At 48.2% G+C, this 18,519-nt stretch overlaps 1 protein-coding gene across 1 annotated transcript in view; it reads right to left on the bottom strand.

The window, feature by feature from the left end:
• RASSF5 (Ras association domain family member 5) overlaps positions 1 to 17,896 on the bottom strand; it is a 128,127-nt gene extending 110,231 nt beyond the window's left edge. The window contains exons 1-3 of the mRNA XM_007953249.2: positions 17,810 to 17,896; positions 13,177 to 13,410; positions 12,012 to 12,483 (exon numbers count right to left, since the gene is read on the bottom strand). Coding sequence (XP_007951440.2) covers positions 12,012 to 12,483; positions 13,177 to 13,410; positions 17,810 to 17,896 — 793 coding nt within the window. The remainder of the gene's footprint in view (positions 1 to 12,011; positions 12,484 to 13,176; positions 13,411 to 17,809) is intronic.
• Between the last annotated feature and the right edge of the window lie 623 nt (positions 17,897 to 18,519).

Below are 18,519 nucleotides of genomic sequence, written 5' to 3' on the forward strand. Positions count from 1 at the left end.
CACACTGAATTACCATGGGTCAACGGCAGCCAACAACAACAGTTCACCCAGCCACCACCGCCTCAGAAGAGAAGCAGGAGGGAGTGTACGTCCTGAAACGTCACTTGGGATCATCAAGCAAGGGCTGGGAGCCAATGTTCCTTGCCCCACCCCAACTTTGATCCTTGTACACAGATCTTCAAGAGGGTCCTGGGAACTCCCACTTGGCTGAGCATAGGCAAGGGATGGCATTCCCATTCTAGCTGCCAACCTTAGAGAGGGGAAGACAAGCATGCTGGGGGATTTTTAAACATGAGTCATGTGTAATGGGGCAAAAATCCTTCCCAAATGGCCCATTTGGGCTCAAAGATTTGCTGACCTCATTTCTCCTTTCTCTTCATCCCAGAACTGTTCTAACAGGCTAAGCCATGTGAGAAACCAGCAGGAAAGAACTGCAGAGACTAGAGATGGGGCTCTGGGAGGCTCTGAATCTTCACTCCTGACTCTGAAAACTGGATGGGTTTTCTACTGTAGGCAAAGTCTGGGAGCACAATTTAGAGGCCAGGCAATACTTGGAATGACCCCTTATTGCCCCCTGACATCCAAGCATTGACCCCATGCCCTCCATGCTGAAGGAAGAGTCAGCCAAGGCTCAATGTATTTAGAAGAAACAGGCTTCACCACTTTAAGTGTTGAGGTTATAATAGTCTTAGTTTGAAATACCCAATTTATATAAAAGTATCTCCAAGTTGATTTCTTACACATTCAACACCAGAAGAGACATCCATGTAAGACATGTTCAACCCTTTCTCTTAACCTCTCAGGTTACAGCTGCAATCTGTTGTTCTCATTGAACAATAAAGCATCTCTGAGGTATTCCCCCTGCCCCAATATTTTCTTCAGTTGCAAAAAGGAATAATTGTTTCAACAGAAATCACAAAACCTCCAACTTCCCATTCAACTCGCATGGAAAAAATAGCCTGCTGCAAGTCAGCAAGAAAAACAGGTGACGGTACCTCCTCCCAGATGAGAACCTGACCTGGAGAAACATCCTGGGTCAGAGCTGGGGTGTGTGTGTGTATGGGGGGGCTCTCCCCATATTTGCTGTTCCCCTCATGGCCACACCACGGGTTGCAATTTGAGCCAAAAGTTCATTCTACAAACCTCAGTTTACCTTCTAGTCCTTATCCACTTTTTCACCCTCTCTATCCCCTCTGGGACCCAGCCTGTTAGTTTTGCTTTGGATCCTGGTTAGTTCTGTGTTGTAAAACCAGACAGCTGGGACACGGCAGGCAGAGTCGTGGAACAGGAACGGTCATATTCAAAGATCTTCTACCTGCATTTCCTCACCACCCCCTGCACACTGAGGGATGGAGAGGAAATAGGGTAAAACATATTTGTTTCTTTTATCTTGGAATTTAGAAAACTTTCACCTTTTGCTTAAAGATCTGGTGATATTCCCCTACTGAAGGTCTATTTAAAAACCAAAAGCTGACAACAGGCTTAAGTAGAGCCAACTCTCAACTCTGCAAGTGCAGACTGATTCTCTAGCTCTCTCATGGCCACCTGCCCCTTAGCTCACCCTCCTCTTCTTCTCTACCTCTTTTTTGGAACATTTCAATGTTCATTGGAAGATGAATAAGGAAGCTCAACTTACTGACATGTTTAATGACACTAGCTCACAAGACAAAATGCTGTGTTGGGTGCTGGTGCAGCCTTTGCTACTAATGAGCTGGGTTTTGTTATACAAGTTATTTGACTGCCTGAATGCTGTGTGTCCTCATCTATCTGAAGGCTATGATTGCTTTTGCCCTACCTACCTCACAAGGAGACCCTGAGTGGTGCAAACAGCTAACATTCTTGGCTGCTAACCAAAAGGTTGGAGGTTCTAGTCCACCCAAATGAGCCACAGAAGAACAGCCTTGTGATCTACTTGTGAAAAATCAGCCATTGAAAACCCTATGGAGCACAGTTCTATTCTGACACACAAGGGGTAACCATGAGTTGGAGACAACTTGACAGCAACTAGTTTATCTACCTCAAAAGGGTGCTGCAGGCCCAACAGAGCTAGTGCACATGAAAATGCTTCATATACAAACAAATGGTATAAAAGTTATCTCTGTTCCATGGCGTATTGGCCATTCTCAACTCCTCATGTTCTGCATGAATATTCCCATCCTAGTAGGTTCACAGAACACCAACTTGTATCTTCAGCAAGCACAATAGTTCTTCCTCAGATGCAACATTCAATGGAAACAAAACATTAAAAAAAAAACCAACCTCATTGCTGTTGAGTCAATTTGACTCATAGTGACCCCTCCTTGGGTTTCTGACGTGGTATCTCTATGGAACTAGATTGCCCAATCTTCTTTCCGAGGAGTGGCTGGTAGGTTTGAACCACAAGCCTTCTGGTTAGCAGACAAATGCCTTACGCATTACACCACCAGAGCTTCCAAAAACGTAAAAGGATAAGGAAAAAAAAAAAAAGATAAGCAAGGAACATTACTCTTCTTTTAGACTTGACTCTCATGAACCTGCTGTCTGATTTCATGAAATCTGTGGTCTGATTTCTTATAGGCCACAGAAGTCAAGTTTTAATTTTCTAGCAGCATCAGCTAATAGCCACTGCAGACATCTGCTAATACCTGCCCCACCCTGGAAAGGTGTTTGTTTAAGAAACAGGGAGGGGGAACAGAAGGTGGCGTGCAGGCCCTCCACTGAAGAGTAAACATAGCCCAGCCCTGCATGGTCATGGGTGAATGTCATACACAGCCACCTCCCTGAGGCTCAGTGACACACGGGACTGAACAGACTGGGCTTACCAACATCACTATTCCTACAAACTGTAAAGGAGCTCTGGTGGCGTAGTACCTAAGGCATTTGACTGCTAACCAGAAGGCTGGTGGTTCAAACCCACCAGCCACTCCTTGGAAGGAAGGTTGGGCAATTTACTTCCATAGTGATACTGCCTCAGAAACCCAAGGAGGGTCACCATGAATTGGGTCTGACTCCACGGCACATAACAACAATAACAACAAACCCTAAGCACAACAGCACTCTTCCCTTGGCTGCTCTTGAATGAGACCAGGGAGGTAGATGTGGATAGGAAGTCCTGAAAAATCTGGAACCTGATAAAGCTCCCAGGAGTCACTAGGCTCTGAGAGATCCCAACTCCCCATCTTTAGCTAGGCTGGGCATATGCCCAACATGCCAGGGGGACCTCTGAAACTCCTCCTTCCTTTCAAAAACAAGGCAAATAATAATAATAAATCACCAAAAATAATCCAGACGCCACACATTTCCCTATGAGTTCACCCTTCATAAACTTTCTCTAATTCAGGAGCCACAGGCGGGCTAGAACAGGCCCTTCCACAAACTTTGCCATTCTGACCAGAGACCATACAGTAGAGAGCTCTCGGGGCCCACCATGCTCTCCCCACATCTCCTCAGCACAAATTCAAGGGTGCTTCAGAATTAAAAAACAAACCCAATCCATTGCTCTGTAGTTGATTCCAACTCACAGTGACCCTACAGGACAGAGTAGAACTGCCCCCATAGGGTTCCCAAGTCTGTAAATCTTTACAGAAACAGACTGCCTCATCTTTCTCCCACAGGGCAGCTGGCGAGTTCAAACCACTGACCCTTTGGTTAGCCCACTACTTCACCAGAACTCCAAATGCTGCTTCCGCAAGTCTGCATCAAGATAGTCTTAACCTTGGGGCACGCCTACCTGTCACTACCCATCACTATTCTCCAGCACTGATATTATTCCACTTAAAGCAGTACCCCCAGGGAACAAAGCTTTCTGCCCTGTCTGACCTCATCACCTCAGCCTCCTCACGCTTTCCAGAAAGCCCTCAAGCTGGCTCAACTCCCTCCCAACCCTGAGATCCAGCTTGGAACACATGGACAAAAACTTGCCAAAACTCTTGGAAAAAACCCGAAAGTGACTAAATGCAAAACCATCATCCCAGTCAGGGCTGGCCTTCTCCAAGTCAGCTGCTGCCAATGCTCCCAACCAGGCCAAGGAGAGCAGGAGCAGAGCCCTGAGAGAGGAGGGCAAGAGGGTAGAGAGATGTCTGGAGAGGCAGAAAGCATCTGACCACCACTACAGGCCTGGATCTGCAGTGTGGTGCGAGGGAGACCACATGAGCTGGGCTGTGCTAACCAGGGGAACAGGATGGCCGTGGGGCAGGTGAGATATGTTTGCCTGCTTCACACACCCACAAATCCTTACCCACCCATCACTCAGCTTGCCATCGCAGGAATGCGGACAAGAAAACCTGGAGACGTGTTTCCAACTTCCTCATCAGCCTTAGTAATACCTTAGGCACAGCAAACGTGGCAAACAGCTCCCATCCATGGGGAAACTGAGGAATGTGGAGTGGGTGTGGGGAGCCACAGAGCCCCCTGGGAGAGCAGTTGGGGACCAAAAGCCAGGCTCTGTCATCACTGTCTCACCCTAGGTGGCTGCTTTTGATGCGGGTGCTGGGTGTGGTGCCCAAAGGAGGAAACTGTTTGAGGACCTAAAATGGCCCCGAGCCATTGGAGGCCAGTTAGAGTTCTGGTGGTGCAGTGCCTAAGGCATGTGACTGATAACCAGAAGGTTGGCAGTTCAAACCCACCAGGCACTTCACCAAAGGAAGATGGGGCAATCACCTTCTGTAAACATTCGTTGCCTGAGAAACCCAGAGGGGGTCGCTATAAATCAGAGTTGACTCAATGGCATTGAGTTTTTATTTTCTGTTTTGTTTGTTTGTTTTTGAAAGGTGAACCCCCTCCTCTCACCATGATACCTCTGCAGAAGCATCCCTGAACCCTGACCTCATGAAGCTATTTCTGTGATGCAAGGGGCAGAGAGCATGACAATACTTTGGGCTCTTCAGAGAAAAGGCACTACTGACATGCCAGGAATTCTTTCATGTTCATTCTCAGAGCTGGGCTGGGCCTGGAGGGAGCATCAGAGGTTCCCTGACCAGTACGCAAACACACTACAGACAGGAGCCTGATTCCCTGAGGCAGAATAAATCCACTTCACCAGCCAGGCAGGGGCTTCGGGAAGTGTCTTTTCCCTGTCACTCCTACCTGCCAGCTTGGACATAAGCCGATTTAGCAGTAAACTTGGGGAGAAGCAAGAGGATCCCAGAGCAAACCGGCAATGCTGAGGGGAGATGTCACTCCCATCTAATAGCTCTGCGGGATCAGCAGGCGAACAGATACGGTCATTACCAAGTCTAATTAGACTGGCAGACAAGTGGCATTAATCATTTTTGACTGTACCTGGGATTCAAGCCCCTTTTACTCCATAATCAGAAAATACCATGCTCTGATGAATAGGGGGAGAAATCAAGCCCATGTCTGATCCTTTCACTTTCATCTCTGGAGAAGACAGGAAGCAAAAAGAAGAAATGGGGAGGCAGGCTGGGGACTTTCAAAGCATTCCAGGCCCTTGTCTTGTCCCCATACATAAACATTCCAATAAGACTTTTCCCAAAAAGAAGATCCCACTTAGGGCTAGGGGTGGGGGAGGATTGGGGGAGGGAGATTCCATCATCTTTAACAACAAAACATCCATTTCAGTGTTTAATTTTCCTAACCTCCGAAGCCAAACATGGGGCTAAACCAATGAAAACACTTCAGGCCACATATTTCAGTGCTGCTGAGTGAACTGGGCAAAGACTTGTCATGTGCCCAAGGAAAATTCAGGAGCTTCAGGTCCTCACAGGATACCTTCCAAGAGGCCTGAAATGAAGACCTTCTAGCAGACAAACCAAAACCAATTGACATGGAGTGAACTTCAACTCATGGCAACCCCGTGTGCTGCACAGTAGAACTGTGCTCCACAGGGTTTTCAAGACTGCGCCTTTCAAAAGCAGATCGGGGCTTTCTTCTGAGGGGCCTCTGGTGGGTTTGAATGGCTAGCCTTTGGCCCAGAGCTCAACCATCTGCATCACCTAGAGACTGGTACGTCTCTGCTACAGGAACAGTCAATCTCCCAGCAGCTTCTACTGCAAAGAGCCTCCCAGGGGTGGGTCTGCAGGATCAGAGTTTGGGTAAACGCAGTCATTAATGCAGTAACAAGTTGTTGTTGTTGTTGTTGTTATGTGCTGTCGAGTCGGCCCGACTTATAGCGACCCCTCCTTCGGTTTCTGAGTCAGTATCACTACAGAAGTAGGATTGCCCAACCTCCCTTCTGAGGAGTGGCTGGTGGGTTTGAACCACCAACCTTCTGGTTAGCAGTCAAGTGCTTTAGCCACTATGCTACCAGAGGCTGGAAAGGCTGAGCAAGGGGCCCTATGAAGTACCAAACACAGTCCCAGGACAGTCCTGTGCTTCTTCCCAAGGGCTCCCTGGCAAACCTGAGTATTCACACCACAGTGAAAGCCCCATCACAGGAGAAGGAGAAGGTGTGAATGAGAAGCCCAAGGCACCCCTTTGAACCCTAGAATTCCAATCACTTAACACTTCATAGCTCCAAACAATGCTCCCTTAGGAGAGACTCTCCCAGCTGTAGATGCTGACAAGAGGCACTCACTAGCAGTGTACATACAAGCTGTGTCTAAGCATTCCCTCCATGAACACAGAGTTGGACCTAGGCTTCCCCACTTGACAGACCATTCCCTGGACAGTGGACGTTTAGGACCACCACTCATCTGTCAGTTTCTTATACTGTGGTGGCATACATGTTGCTAGGATGCTGGAAGCTATGTTAGCAGTATTTCAAATGCAGTGAAACCTGTAAGAGCTGGAATTTGACAGGACTGCCTTGTTTTTCTGGATCTCACAAGTTTTCTGCCTTTCACAGGGTATAGTCTTACCATTTTTCTATCACTCATTTTAGTGGAAAATATTTGCATTTTCTTTCTCTGACAGAAGGAGTTCTGGTGACACAGTGCCTAAGGCATTTGACTGCTAACCAGAAGGTTGGCAGTTCAAACCCACCAACCACTCCGCAGAAGGAAGACAGGGCAATCTACTTCCGTAAAGATTTACCACCTCAGAAACCCAAAGCGGGGTCACTATGAGTCAGAATCAACTTGGTGGCAGTGAATTTTTTTTTTTTTTTTTTTTTTGCCTCTGACAGGTTTCCGCCTTACACAGGTTCCAGCTTTCACAGGTTTTACTGTACCAGCAGGGTCACTCATGCTAGACAGGTTTCAGTGGAGCTTACAGACTAAGACAGACCAGGAAGAAAGGCCTGATGATCTATTTCCAAAAATTAGCCAAGAAAAATGTTAAGATGAGCCCCTCAGGCTGGAAGGCGCTCAGAAAACACACTGAACTCAAGCATATTTATGATCTTGAAGATGGCAAAGGACTGGGCAACATTTTATTCTGCTGTACATAAGGTCACCACAAGTCAAAGCTACTTGACAGCAACTAACAACAAGAAGACATTGAGCAAGGGTGGTTTATGATCTAGGATGGTTAGCTTATATACCCACCAAAATGGGATGAAAGGTAAAAGATCAGCTCTGTGTGGCTTCTACAGAAGAACAGATCCATGACCTGCAGAGGACATCCTCTGAGAACAAACCCAAAAGGCAGCCAGTGAGTTTCTCGAGTTATGTGCTATTTACCATTCCCTTCTGCGATGCTAGAAATTAATTCTCACCATCAGCACCCCAAAACACATGCACACACTCACACAACCTCTGTTCTCTTTCTCCAGCGATCCCCACGGGATTTCTTCCTCTATCTACCCAGCAAACATGATTTCTTTAATCCTGGAAATCAGTATTAACTCGGAATTCTCCTGTTGGCAAACCCAGTATTAGTCAGCTCTCAGCTAAAGATCTTGAAATAGAGGTAAGCATATGTTAGATTAACTTGAGCTAAACAGACAGGCAGACAGTGGGAGGACAGTTTTCCGAAAGCGTTCCTTATTAAAACCCATTTTGCCGGCATGGCTTCCACTCAGTGTTAGACTCCTGCTCAGATGGATGTCATGTACATACCCACTGCCCTCCTTTTTGCTTCCAAGACCTGGAACACTTAATAGTATAAATAAGCCAACACTTTAATTGACCACCATTTCTTTCTTTCTTTCTTTTCTTATGATTTGGGTGAAAGTTTGCAGAGCAAATTCATTTTCCATACAGCAGTTCATACACATTTTGTTTCATGACATTGATTGCAATCATCACAGTGCAACAGCTCTCTTCCCACTCCCTCCCTGTCGACCACCACTTCTTGAGATTCCACTCCGTGCCTGACACTTTGCTGGGCACGGATGATACAAAGATGAAGAACTGATGGCCTGGTGACCCCTAAGTCAGAGAAGATACAGAAAGGGCTCAGCCACTGACATCTTTGAGGTTTCTCCTCAGCCCCAGTGCCCTCCTCTCAGGACATGGAGGCAGGAGGACCATTTCTAGAGGCCACTTAGTACTCTCCCTTCCTAAGCTGCTCATGGCATTCACACCCCCCATTCCACCTTGGCCCTGAAATCAGGCAGAGTTTGAAAACGGTGCTCACTGCTGGGAAAAGTGATACTAGATGTCACAAGCCTAGATGAGGCAAACTGTTACACAACTGTTGGATAGGAAGGGATTCATAATAATAATAGCATTATATATTTATACAGCATTTCCCAGGCACTGTCCGAAGTGCAAAGAGCTCCGGTGGTACCATGGTTAAAGCAGTGAGATGCTAACCAAAAGGTCAGCAGTTCGAACATACCAGCCACTCTGTGGGTTAAAGATGAGGCAGTCTGTTTCTGTAAAGATTTATAGCCTTGGAAACCCTATGGGGGCAGTTCTACTCTGTCCTGTGGGGTCACTATGAGTTGGCAGTGGGTTTGGGTTTTTTGGTTCAAAGTGCTTCACATGTTACCTCATTTAATTCTCACATCAGTATATGTGCTGCCGAAGAGAGCACTTACTTCTCACATTAACCTGACGAACTAGGTAATACCACTATCCCCATTTTTTTTAAGAAAAGAAATGGAGACACAGAGATGCCCAGGGTCACATAGTGATTGGAGTGACAGACCAAGACTCAAATCCATGTCATCTGGTTCCATTCCAGGTTCTTAATCACTATACAGGACTGTCTTTTAAAAGTCATATTATGACCCTTGCTTTTTGAAACAAAAATAAAACAAATCAAGCCCACCACAAAACTAGATCTTTAACTTAAAGAAAGATGCTTGGTGAGTTTGCCCTGCCAGCCCTCATTTGCACACCAGAGCATTTCTCAACTGTTCCCATCCTACCCCAGGTTCACAATTAGTTATATATTAATAATGGCAAAGAGAGACTACTTTCTGTAGCCCCTTGATTCCAGCACTACCCCTTCTGGTGTTGAAACATCCTGAGACAGAGGAGCCAGGGTATTAAATTATGTGGGGGGAGGGTCATGGAAGCCCAGGAAACTGAAGGGACTTTGCCAAGTCACACAAAGTCAGAAGTACAGTCCATGGACCTGGGTCTGACTACCAGAACAAATGAACTAATCAAATAGTTCTAACAAGAAGCAAGGATTCCAGTCACCGTCATGTCAATTCTGACTCATGGCGACCCTAAGTGTGTCAGAGTAGAACTGTGTGCCACAGGGTTTTCAGTGCCTGTGACCTTTTAGAAGTGGATCAACAGCCCTTATTTTTGAGGTGCCTCAGGGTGGACTCAAACCACCAAACCTTTTGATTATTCATGTAAACACAGAGCCTCATGTATATGCACATACAAACACACAGAGATACACCCTCAACACTTATGTACCCAAACTAACCAAAATAATCATAAAACCATGTTCAAAATGTGCAACAATTGATGAAATCTCCCAGAAGACTTCATGCAGCCTAGAATTCCAATGAAGCAGATTTTCTGGGATTGCAGCACTATACCACTCTGGTGATGTAGTGCCTAAGGCATTTGACTGCTAACCAGAAGGCTGGCAGTTCAAACCCACCAGCCACTCTTCAGAAGGAAGGTTGGGCAATCTATTTCCATAGTGATGCCACCTCAGAAACCCAAGAAATGGTCACTATGAGTTGGATACGACTCAAAGGCAGTGCGTTTGGTTTTTTGGTTTAGTGAGGAAACTGCCTCTCTCCCTGTGTACAAGCTTGGTGGACACAGAGAGGATGAAAGATGCCAACACATCCATGGGCAAGTTGCACTCAATTCTACCAAAGTTCCAGGACATTGACCAAGTGACAGCTGCCTTCCATCCTTAACACATAGCTCTACAACTTTTGCTCTTTCCTTAATTAGAACCTGATCTATAGTTTCTGAAGATGGAGAGAGCAGCATCCACCTTCCCCTCCAGTATTCCACCTCCCACTTTCCCCTGCCTTTTGAGTCTGGGCTCTCCTTGCATGAAGGCTGTGTACTGGGAAGCACTGTGCCCAGCCTCAGCTGTGGACTGTAGTGAGAGGAAAGATAGGGTTTTCCAATTGTGGAAGTAGCTGCTGCTGCCCAGTGCTGCAGCTGGATAGGAGATATGGGGCTGCTATCACAGAGAAGCTCTGGTAGCATAGTGCCTAAGGCACTTGACTGCTAACCAGAAGGCTGGCGGTTCAAACCCACCAGCGACTCCTCGGAAGGAAGGTTGGGCAATCCTACTTCCATAGTGATACTGCCTCGGAAACCCAAGGAGGGGTCACTACGAGTCAGGGCCGACTTGACGGCACATAACAACAACAACAATCACAGGGGAAGGACCTCTGCAGAAAGATGCAAAACACAACCCATTTCAAGGAATGCTAGTTAGAGGTGTGCTATGGTCTGTACTTCAGATTTTAAAATGCCTATTTAAAGAGATAAACACATGGCTATATGGATATCCTCTGCTACACACGGCAACAGCAACTGAAGTGAGGCGGATGATACTCATTAAAGGCACCTAACTATGTTATTGTTGTCTTGTGCCATGGAATTGATTCCAACTATATAGGAAGAAAACAATAAAGCCTCAGTAAGACTGCAGATTTGCTCCAGAAAAGAAACTCTGGGTGCCCAGTGTTTTATGGTCAAGCTTTGAGAAGAACCTGGATCAAAAACAGGCTAGAGGGGCCTGGGAGCTGGAGGGGAAAGGGACCCTACAGGGAGCTGGGTCATTTTAAAGCATTGATGACTGACACAGGAACCTAGGATGAGAGATAGGAGAAGGCAGGACACAGCCAAATACAACAGCCAAGTCCAAAGATTTGAGGGCCCAGAGGTGGAAGGCAGGAGGGCAGCACAGGTCCATGGTGACCTCAGGCTCTCTCCAACCTCTGGCCCATTTCCATCCAGGAGGAGGCCAACCAGGTCTCCTCCCTGTCCCAACAGTCCCTCTAGAGGAGGGTTCTGGGCTTGTACCATTGGGGAACAAACTAGCCATTTTTCCATTAACTTTAATTGTTGTTGTTGTTGTTATTTGCCCTCGAGTCGGGTTTCCGAGGCAGTATCACTACGGAAGTTGTTGTTGTTGTTGTTGTTGTTATGTGCCGTCGAGTCGGCCCCGACTCATAGCGACCCCTCCTTGGGTTTCCGAGGCAGTATCACTACGGAAGTAGGATTGCCCAACCTTCCTTCCGAGGAGTGGCTGGTGGGTTTGAACCACCAGCCTTCTGGTTAGCAGTCAAGTGCTTTAGCCACTATGCTACCGGAGCTCCCCACTACGGAAGTAGGATTGTCAAATGGCATTCTCAATACTAGTCTGACAACCCCACCCCAAGGGTCATAGTGTGAGAACCTACAACAAAAATAAGAGCGGTGCAAGGGAGACAACGGAATGACCTTGCAACCATCAACGCCAAACTCTGTGTGTGTGTGTGTGTGTGTGTGTGTGTACGGGGGTGGGGTGGAGGGGTGGGATGCGTGCACCTGTCAGGGGAGGGGTGTTTGTAAAATACCGCAGAACCATCCCTAGCAGTGGGCAGGCGCTAAGGCATACTGGGCAGGAGACTGAGGCTACTACGTCCCTTAGTTAAAGTCGAGGTCTCCTCCTGAGTGCAGGGCAAGGCAGTCTCCCTGCCCCCTTACAGTCCCTCGCCCCGGACTGCGGTCTTCCCGCGCCCCTCCCGGCTCTGCCCTCACACTCACTAGCGCAGCGCAGAGCCTGCCGCAGCACCTCTCGTCCGCATAGGTCACACCAACCGGGGCCGCTCCGCAGCGCTAATTCAGCGAAGCAGTGCCCCTCTCCTCTCTCTGCCGGGACGCGGGGATCCTGTGGCTGCTCGAAGATGCTCCGCACATCGCGGGGTCGGGGCGCCCCAGGCCGCCGCCGCAGTCTCTGCTGCAGACCAGGCCGGAGAGGGCGAGGGTGTCGAGAGGCCCGGGCTTGCGGCTCCAGGTCCCCTGGGGCAGCCCTCCGGGCGCCGCGCCCCTCGTGCGCCCCAGGCGCAGAGGAGAGGGGAGCGGCTGCGCAGCGGCGCGAGGACCGGCCAGAGGGTGGCGGCGGCCGCGGCTGCGGCTCGGGGCTGCCCAAGCTCTGCAGATAGCGCGGCGGTTCGGAGTCTAAGAGCAGAGAGTACGGGCGCTGCCCGATGGCTGGGGACGCCATGGCTATGCCCGGCTAGTGGCGGCGACAGCAGCTGCTCTGGCCGCGGCGCTACTCCCGAACCAGCCTCGAGAGAAGGGGCGGCCCCACGCGAGCGCGCCTTTAAAGGGACCGCAGCCAGCAAGGCGGGGCGACTTCGGAGAGGCAGGAAGGACAGCCCCAGGGAACCACAGACAGACTGAAGGGTAGGGATGGCTGGGGTGGGGGTGGATAGCGACAGAGCGAATATGGATTTAGTGGCGCGTGGTGGCTCAGTGATTAAAGCACTTGGCTGCTAACCAAAAGGTTGGTGATTAGAACCCACCAGTCTCTCCTCGGAAGAAAGTTGAGGCAATATGCTTCCGTAAAGATTTACAGCCTTGGAAACCCTTTGGGGTAGTTCTACTTTGTCCTATAGGGTTGCTATGAATCATTCCAACTAGATGGCAGTGAGTTTGGTTTGTTAGGGAGGCAGATTGGACCACTAGGGTAGCTGAGGGGCTTAGTATGGGAAAGGTTCTCTTCAGCACAACTCGGAAGAGGCATTTCTGTAAAGTCTCTCTTCCCTCGCTTCCCCAGTACCCTTAGGTGAGGACGCTAGGAGCAAGCTGAGGATGGGGTCTAAGGAGGGAGGCGACAGTCTAGATGTCAGCCCGCCTCCTTCCCCAATTTCACGCGGACTGGTTCCCGGTTTCCCTAGCCACTGCCCCATCTCGAGCGGAGCCAGACCTCGGCTAGGGGCAGAGGGCGGGGGGCGGGCGAGGGTCGGGAATGCCCAGGCTCGCGCTCCGCCGCAGCGCCGAGTCCCGTGATGCGGTGGGACGCAGGCACCCGGGACGCTTCCGATGCTGTCCCAGAGAAGGGAAGCCACCTCCGCGTCGCAGAAGCCTGTCGCAAGCGATTTTCACTCTTACTGCGTTTCCCCTTGCTCAGTAGCCATGCCCACTTGGATGTTCCTTTTCCCTGTAGGAGTGGAATTGCGGTGACTGTAGGTTGGGGAAATTTTTCTTCCTAAAGCAAACCCTCCTCCCCCCATAGCTGTCAGAGTAATTACTGTGTAGACCGCCCCTCCCCCACACGCAAAAAAAAAAAAAAAAGAGCTCTACTTTGTACCTGATGTGGACAGTGGACAGTTTCCTCTGTGAGACCAAAAGACCATTTCCCTTTTCTAGAAGCACCAAGGCAAGCTTCATGGTCCACTGCCTAGTTTAATGTTCGGATCCCCCTGTCTTAATGTTTGAATCAAAAACTAAAACCAAACAAGCAAAAAAACAAACCCATTGCCGTTGAGTCGATTTCGACTCATAGTGACTCTACAGACAGGGAAGTACTATCCCATAGGTTTCCAAGGCTGTATTCTTTGAGCCTGATGGATTCCAACCACTAGCAATGGCCAAGCACTTAACCAGTTCTCCTGTTTGAACCAAGGGTCCTGCATTTCTTTCCTGTGCCGGTTCTTGCAAATTATGTAGCAGGTCCTGACCAGCACTATTGCCCTATGGAGAGAGAGTGGAAAGGATGTATATACCAGCTCCATTTCTTGGGTGAAAACTTAGGCAGAGCCAAAACTCCTGGATCTCTGAATGGAATTTGTATGTTGTTAAAACCAGCTGTCGGACCTCGGTTTTCTTAACTGTAAATTGGGCCAGGAGTGAGGAGACAGGTAACCTGCTTTTGCCTCCTCTCCAGTTCCTATACTGACTCCATGAACACACCTTTCTTTTAAAAACATGACTTAGTGGAGGAAGATGAGGAAATCTACTTCCGTAAAGATTTACAGCTTTAGAAACTCCAGTGGCGGTCACTATGAGTCAGAATCAACCCCACAGCAGTGGGTTTTTTAGTGAAGGTGGCCAACAACCAATTTTGGGAATAATCTAAATTCTTCCAGACCTAAGAGACTCTCTCCCTGTTCCAGGCCAGAGATGGGTCTCCCCCTAGTGTCTGGTAGGGGAATCTTCACTTTTGCTTTTTGTTTGCCTCTCAGGGGTAATTTTTGGCAAGCCCTAAACATTCTAGAGCTTTTAGGAATTCCCAGAGAATTCCTAGCCTGCTTTAGTACATGGCTTTTCCCTCCTTTGGGTCATGATCCTAGAGCCCTCTGCCTCTGTATCTGTAGCCAAGACCATGTCACCAAGTCTCACCAGAAGGTACAAAATTCTCACCTCACCAAGTGGTTTCTGGGTAGATGGAGGCATGTAGACATGAACAACTCCCTCTCCACCCCTCCTCCTCCTCCACCTTTCCTCTTCCCTCCCAGAACCTTCAGCACCTTGCTCTACTGGTGATTTCCAAACTTTGGGCTGCATCACAATCCCATGGAGGGCTTGTAAAATCACAGATTACTGGGCTCTACCCCCAAAGTTTCTGAGTCAGTAGGTCTGGTGCTGATGCTGATGTCCTGGGACCACACTTTGAGAACTAGATCGAAGATGGTAATAAGAGAATAGACTTCTCTGGTTTCTTCCTTGAAGAGCAGGTGAAGTGCAGTGGCACAGAACTGAGAAAACTCAAGGTGGTGGTGGTGGGGAGGTGTTCTGGTTACCCAGTGCCACTCCACTCTGATAAGACTATAACACAAATGGGATAGCTTGAACAAACAGGAGTTTATTCTTTTACAGTTTGCAAGCTTTAAGTCTGTGTTCAAAGTGCCAGGCTCTAGGGGCTGGTTGAAAGCCCCTCAACCTTGGGCTTTAGCTCTGCCTCCTGCTCCCGGCCCACTGGAGCTGGAGGCTTCTCTTCACTCAGACAGTTGCTGGCTTCTGAGTCTGACAAGCCCAAGGATGACAAGTAAAAAGGCACATTTCTGATGTTACCAAACCACACGGCAGGCCATTAATTCAAATCCACTGAAAATCCCAAGGTCGGTAGAGCATGGCAGGCTGCTGAACATTGGCACGGCTACATGCAGGGTTCAAGCATGCCATATGCTAGAGACCATTCCCCAACCCTTCTCCTTATTTACAGAAAGCAGACCACAGCCCTAAGGCAGCTACTCAGCTGCTCATAGTAGATTATGGAGTTGATTACCAGTCTCATCCTGGGGAACACTACATCCAGCTGCCCAGCCACTTAAACCAGGCCCAGTCAAGTTGGCACACAAACTTGACTACCACAGGAGGGGAGCAATTCCTGAATGCTTTCTGCCTAATGTGCAAAAGGAAAAGTGCAATTTGCCTTTGTGGTCTCTTATTGCCATCTCTTCCACTTTTTCTGCAAGCAATACTCTTGAAGTTGTTGCAGAAACCTGTATTGCATATAAATATCTGCCCGCACCCACCCTCTGTTATTCATCCATCTGTAAGGCTTAGGACTCAGTCCCTCCCAGGAGGGCAGTGGGCAGGGGTGACTCCAGGGTGTGGATCAAGTTCCGGGTGGCAGCTTAGAATGGCAAAAAGAAGCAGGAATCTGATATATTATCAGAGACCAGTTTTGAAATGCCATTTGTGAAATAGTTGTCAACAATCATCATTTTCTACCCCCACCCCACCCCACCCTGCCCCCTTTCCCCAGCATGGTTTGGGCAGCTCAGTCCCATAGATTCCCACAGAATGTGGCTCATGGGGATAAGGGTCTTCTCTTGCCCTGGGAAGTTCAGGACTATCTGGAAGAATTAGGCATAAAACCCTTCCCAGTTCCTTAGCTGTGTGGAGAAAAGTTCTGGTGTTTGTTTTCCTGCTGTAGTCCTGATTTGTGGGCTAGTGGTGGCTGCTCCCAGGACTGAATGGGGGAGGAGACTTGCTGGGTCAGGGCTTCTGGGATGGGAACAGAGATGGAAATGGAGCTAACATAACTTCATGTAAGCAATCCAAAAAAAATTTATCAAGTTTATCTTAAGGTTCATCTCTCAGAGCCAAGAAATTGAGGTCAGGGGAGTGGTAGCCTCCTTACAACCTCAACAGGTGCTGTTTGCCCAGGACTTGGCTCCTCTGATACCCACTCTCCCAGCTGCCCTGCCTTCTTCCTCTCTGAAACAGCATCCCCTACCTCTCACCTCTTCTGGCACATACAAAGTAGCAACTCATTCCTCCTTGCCTGGGAAGCAGTACTAAATAAACCCTAGTGTAGAGTCAGGCCATTGCCTGACTAGTATCTAGTGCCTGGACTTGAAAATATTTTAAATTGGTTTTAGGCCATTCAAGCCACAAGGCTGAAACCTTAGCATTAGCTGAGACACCACTGCTGGGAGTTTTTCGTCAGTGCTGGCAGATCCCCTTGGCTCCCAGTTGTGGACTTTTTGATGTGACTCACTCCCAGAGGAGTGTGTGTACTGCTTTTATTTTTCCCAAGGGGAAGGACTATGACAGTGAGTTTTGAGTGTGGACAGTATGTGAGGTTACTACAGAGTAGTCCCAGAACATATTTGTTTCCCCATTGAGGAGTTGTTTCAAGGGCTGTTCCCAACCCCCTCAGTGAGCTCCCTAGTAGGAAGGAAAAGTCAAGGACAGAATGTGGCCCAGCTCTTGTAGAGGAAGTTTTGGTTTTTGTTTGGCTTTGAGGCATTTGAAGGCCCCTGAAATTCCCAAGGCTTTGAGGGAATTCCCAGTGGTTCTGACAGCTGTACAATGTCCCATAGGATCACAGTTTCAGTCAGGACAGGCTAGGTTATGCTGCAGTAATAAGCAACCCCCAAAGCTGTGTGTCTTTGAATAACAGATGTTCTGTTCTCACTCTTGTAATGTGGTACATGCCCCCACAGTCCTTGCAGTTGGTAACTTTCCACAGTAACTCTCTTTAAACTAGCAGTTGCAAACAGGAAACAGCAAGAGTACACCTGTTCCTACCAGATTTGGCCCACAGAGCATGTCCAGAAGACTAAATAGCCTTGTCCTAGGATGACCCAGTGTGACATACATATTTTCCCCGAAAACTCCCCCACCAGTCATCCTAAGCTGCCATTTTTAAAACATGTGATATATAACCACTGCTCCTGCACTTGCACCACCCTAAAAATCCCTATGCATTAGATCTCCTAGAATTTAAATGAATATATATAACTTCCGCTTTCAAACCCCATAAAACTGTAACTCACACTTCCTCTGGGGAGTCAGATCTGAGAAAGAGTCCTCCTGGCTCCTTACCTAAACCAAAAACAAAAACCAAACCCACTGCCACTGAGTCGATTCCAACTAATAGTGACCCCCATTGGGTTTCTGAGGCTGTAAATCTTTACAGAAGTAGATTGCCTCATCTTCCTCCCATGGAGCACCTGGTGGGTTTGAACCACTGATCCACTACACCACCAGAGCTCCTTATCTAGTGCTACGTAATAAAGCTAGTTTCTCTTTCTCAAAGGCCAGTGTCCAGAGATTGGGTTCTGTGTATGTGGACAGTGACCCTGTTTGGGGTCATCCACTATTACGCTTTTACTACATGTCCTTTGCAGGTTGACAGGGGGCTTCCACTCATCAGAGTCACTCAGGGACCCATGTCTAATGTTGCCAGTCATTGTGCCAGAGGGAAATTGAAAGATCCTATGGTCCCTGAGTGCTACAAATGGTTAAGCACTGGGCTACTAACCAAAAGGTTAGCAGTTTGAATCCAGAGGTGCTCCAAAAGAAAATCTGCTTCCAAATTGTCATAACCATAAAAACCCTATGGAACACAATACTACTATGCAACACATGGGGTTGTATGAATCAGAATTGACTTGATGGCAGCTAGTTTCAGTTGGTTGGAGGATCCCACCTCAGCATTTAAAACTCCAGCCACTACTGCTCACAACCCATTGGCCATAACTAGTTATATGGCCCCATTCCATGTGAGCAATCTACTTCTGTAGTGATACCACCTCAGAAACCCAAGGAGGGGGTCGCTGTGTGTTGGCTCTGACTCGACGGCACATAACAACAACAAAAACTACACAAGGGGACCAAGATGTGCAAACCTAACACATGCTCAGAATGGGAAAAGAGCTGGAAATATCTGTCAGACAGCACCAATGATCACTGCAATCTTCACAGGCACACAGCAGCTATTCATTCATTTAACAATCAATTCTTGAGAGTGGCAAGATGGCGGATTAGGCAGAAAGACTGCACAGACCCTCTTCAACAAAGAAAAAGGAAACAA

The sequence above is a fragment of the Orycteropus afer genome, unplaced genomic scaffold (genome assembly GCF_000298275.1).
Source record: "Orycteropus afer afer isolate SDZICR_OR568_19922 unplaced genomic scaffold, OryAfe1.0 scaffold00013, whole genome shotgun sequence".
NCBI classification, from domain to species: Eukaryota; Metazoa; Chordata; class Mammalia; order Tubulidentata; family Orycteropodidae; genus Orycteropus; species Orycteropus afer.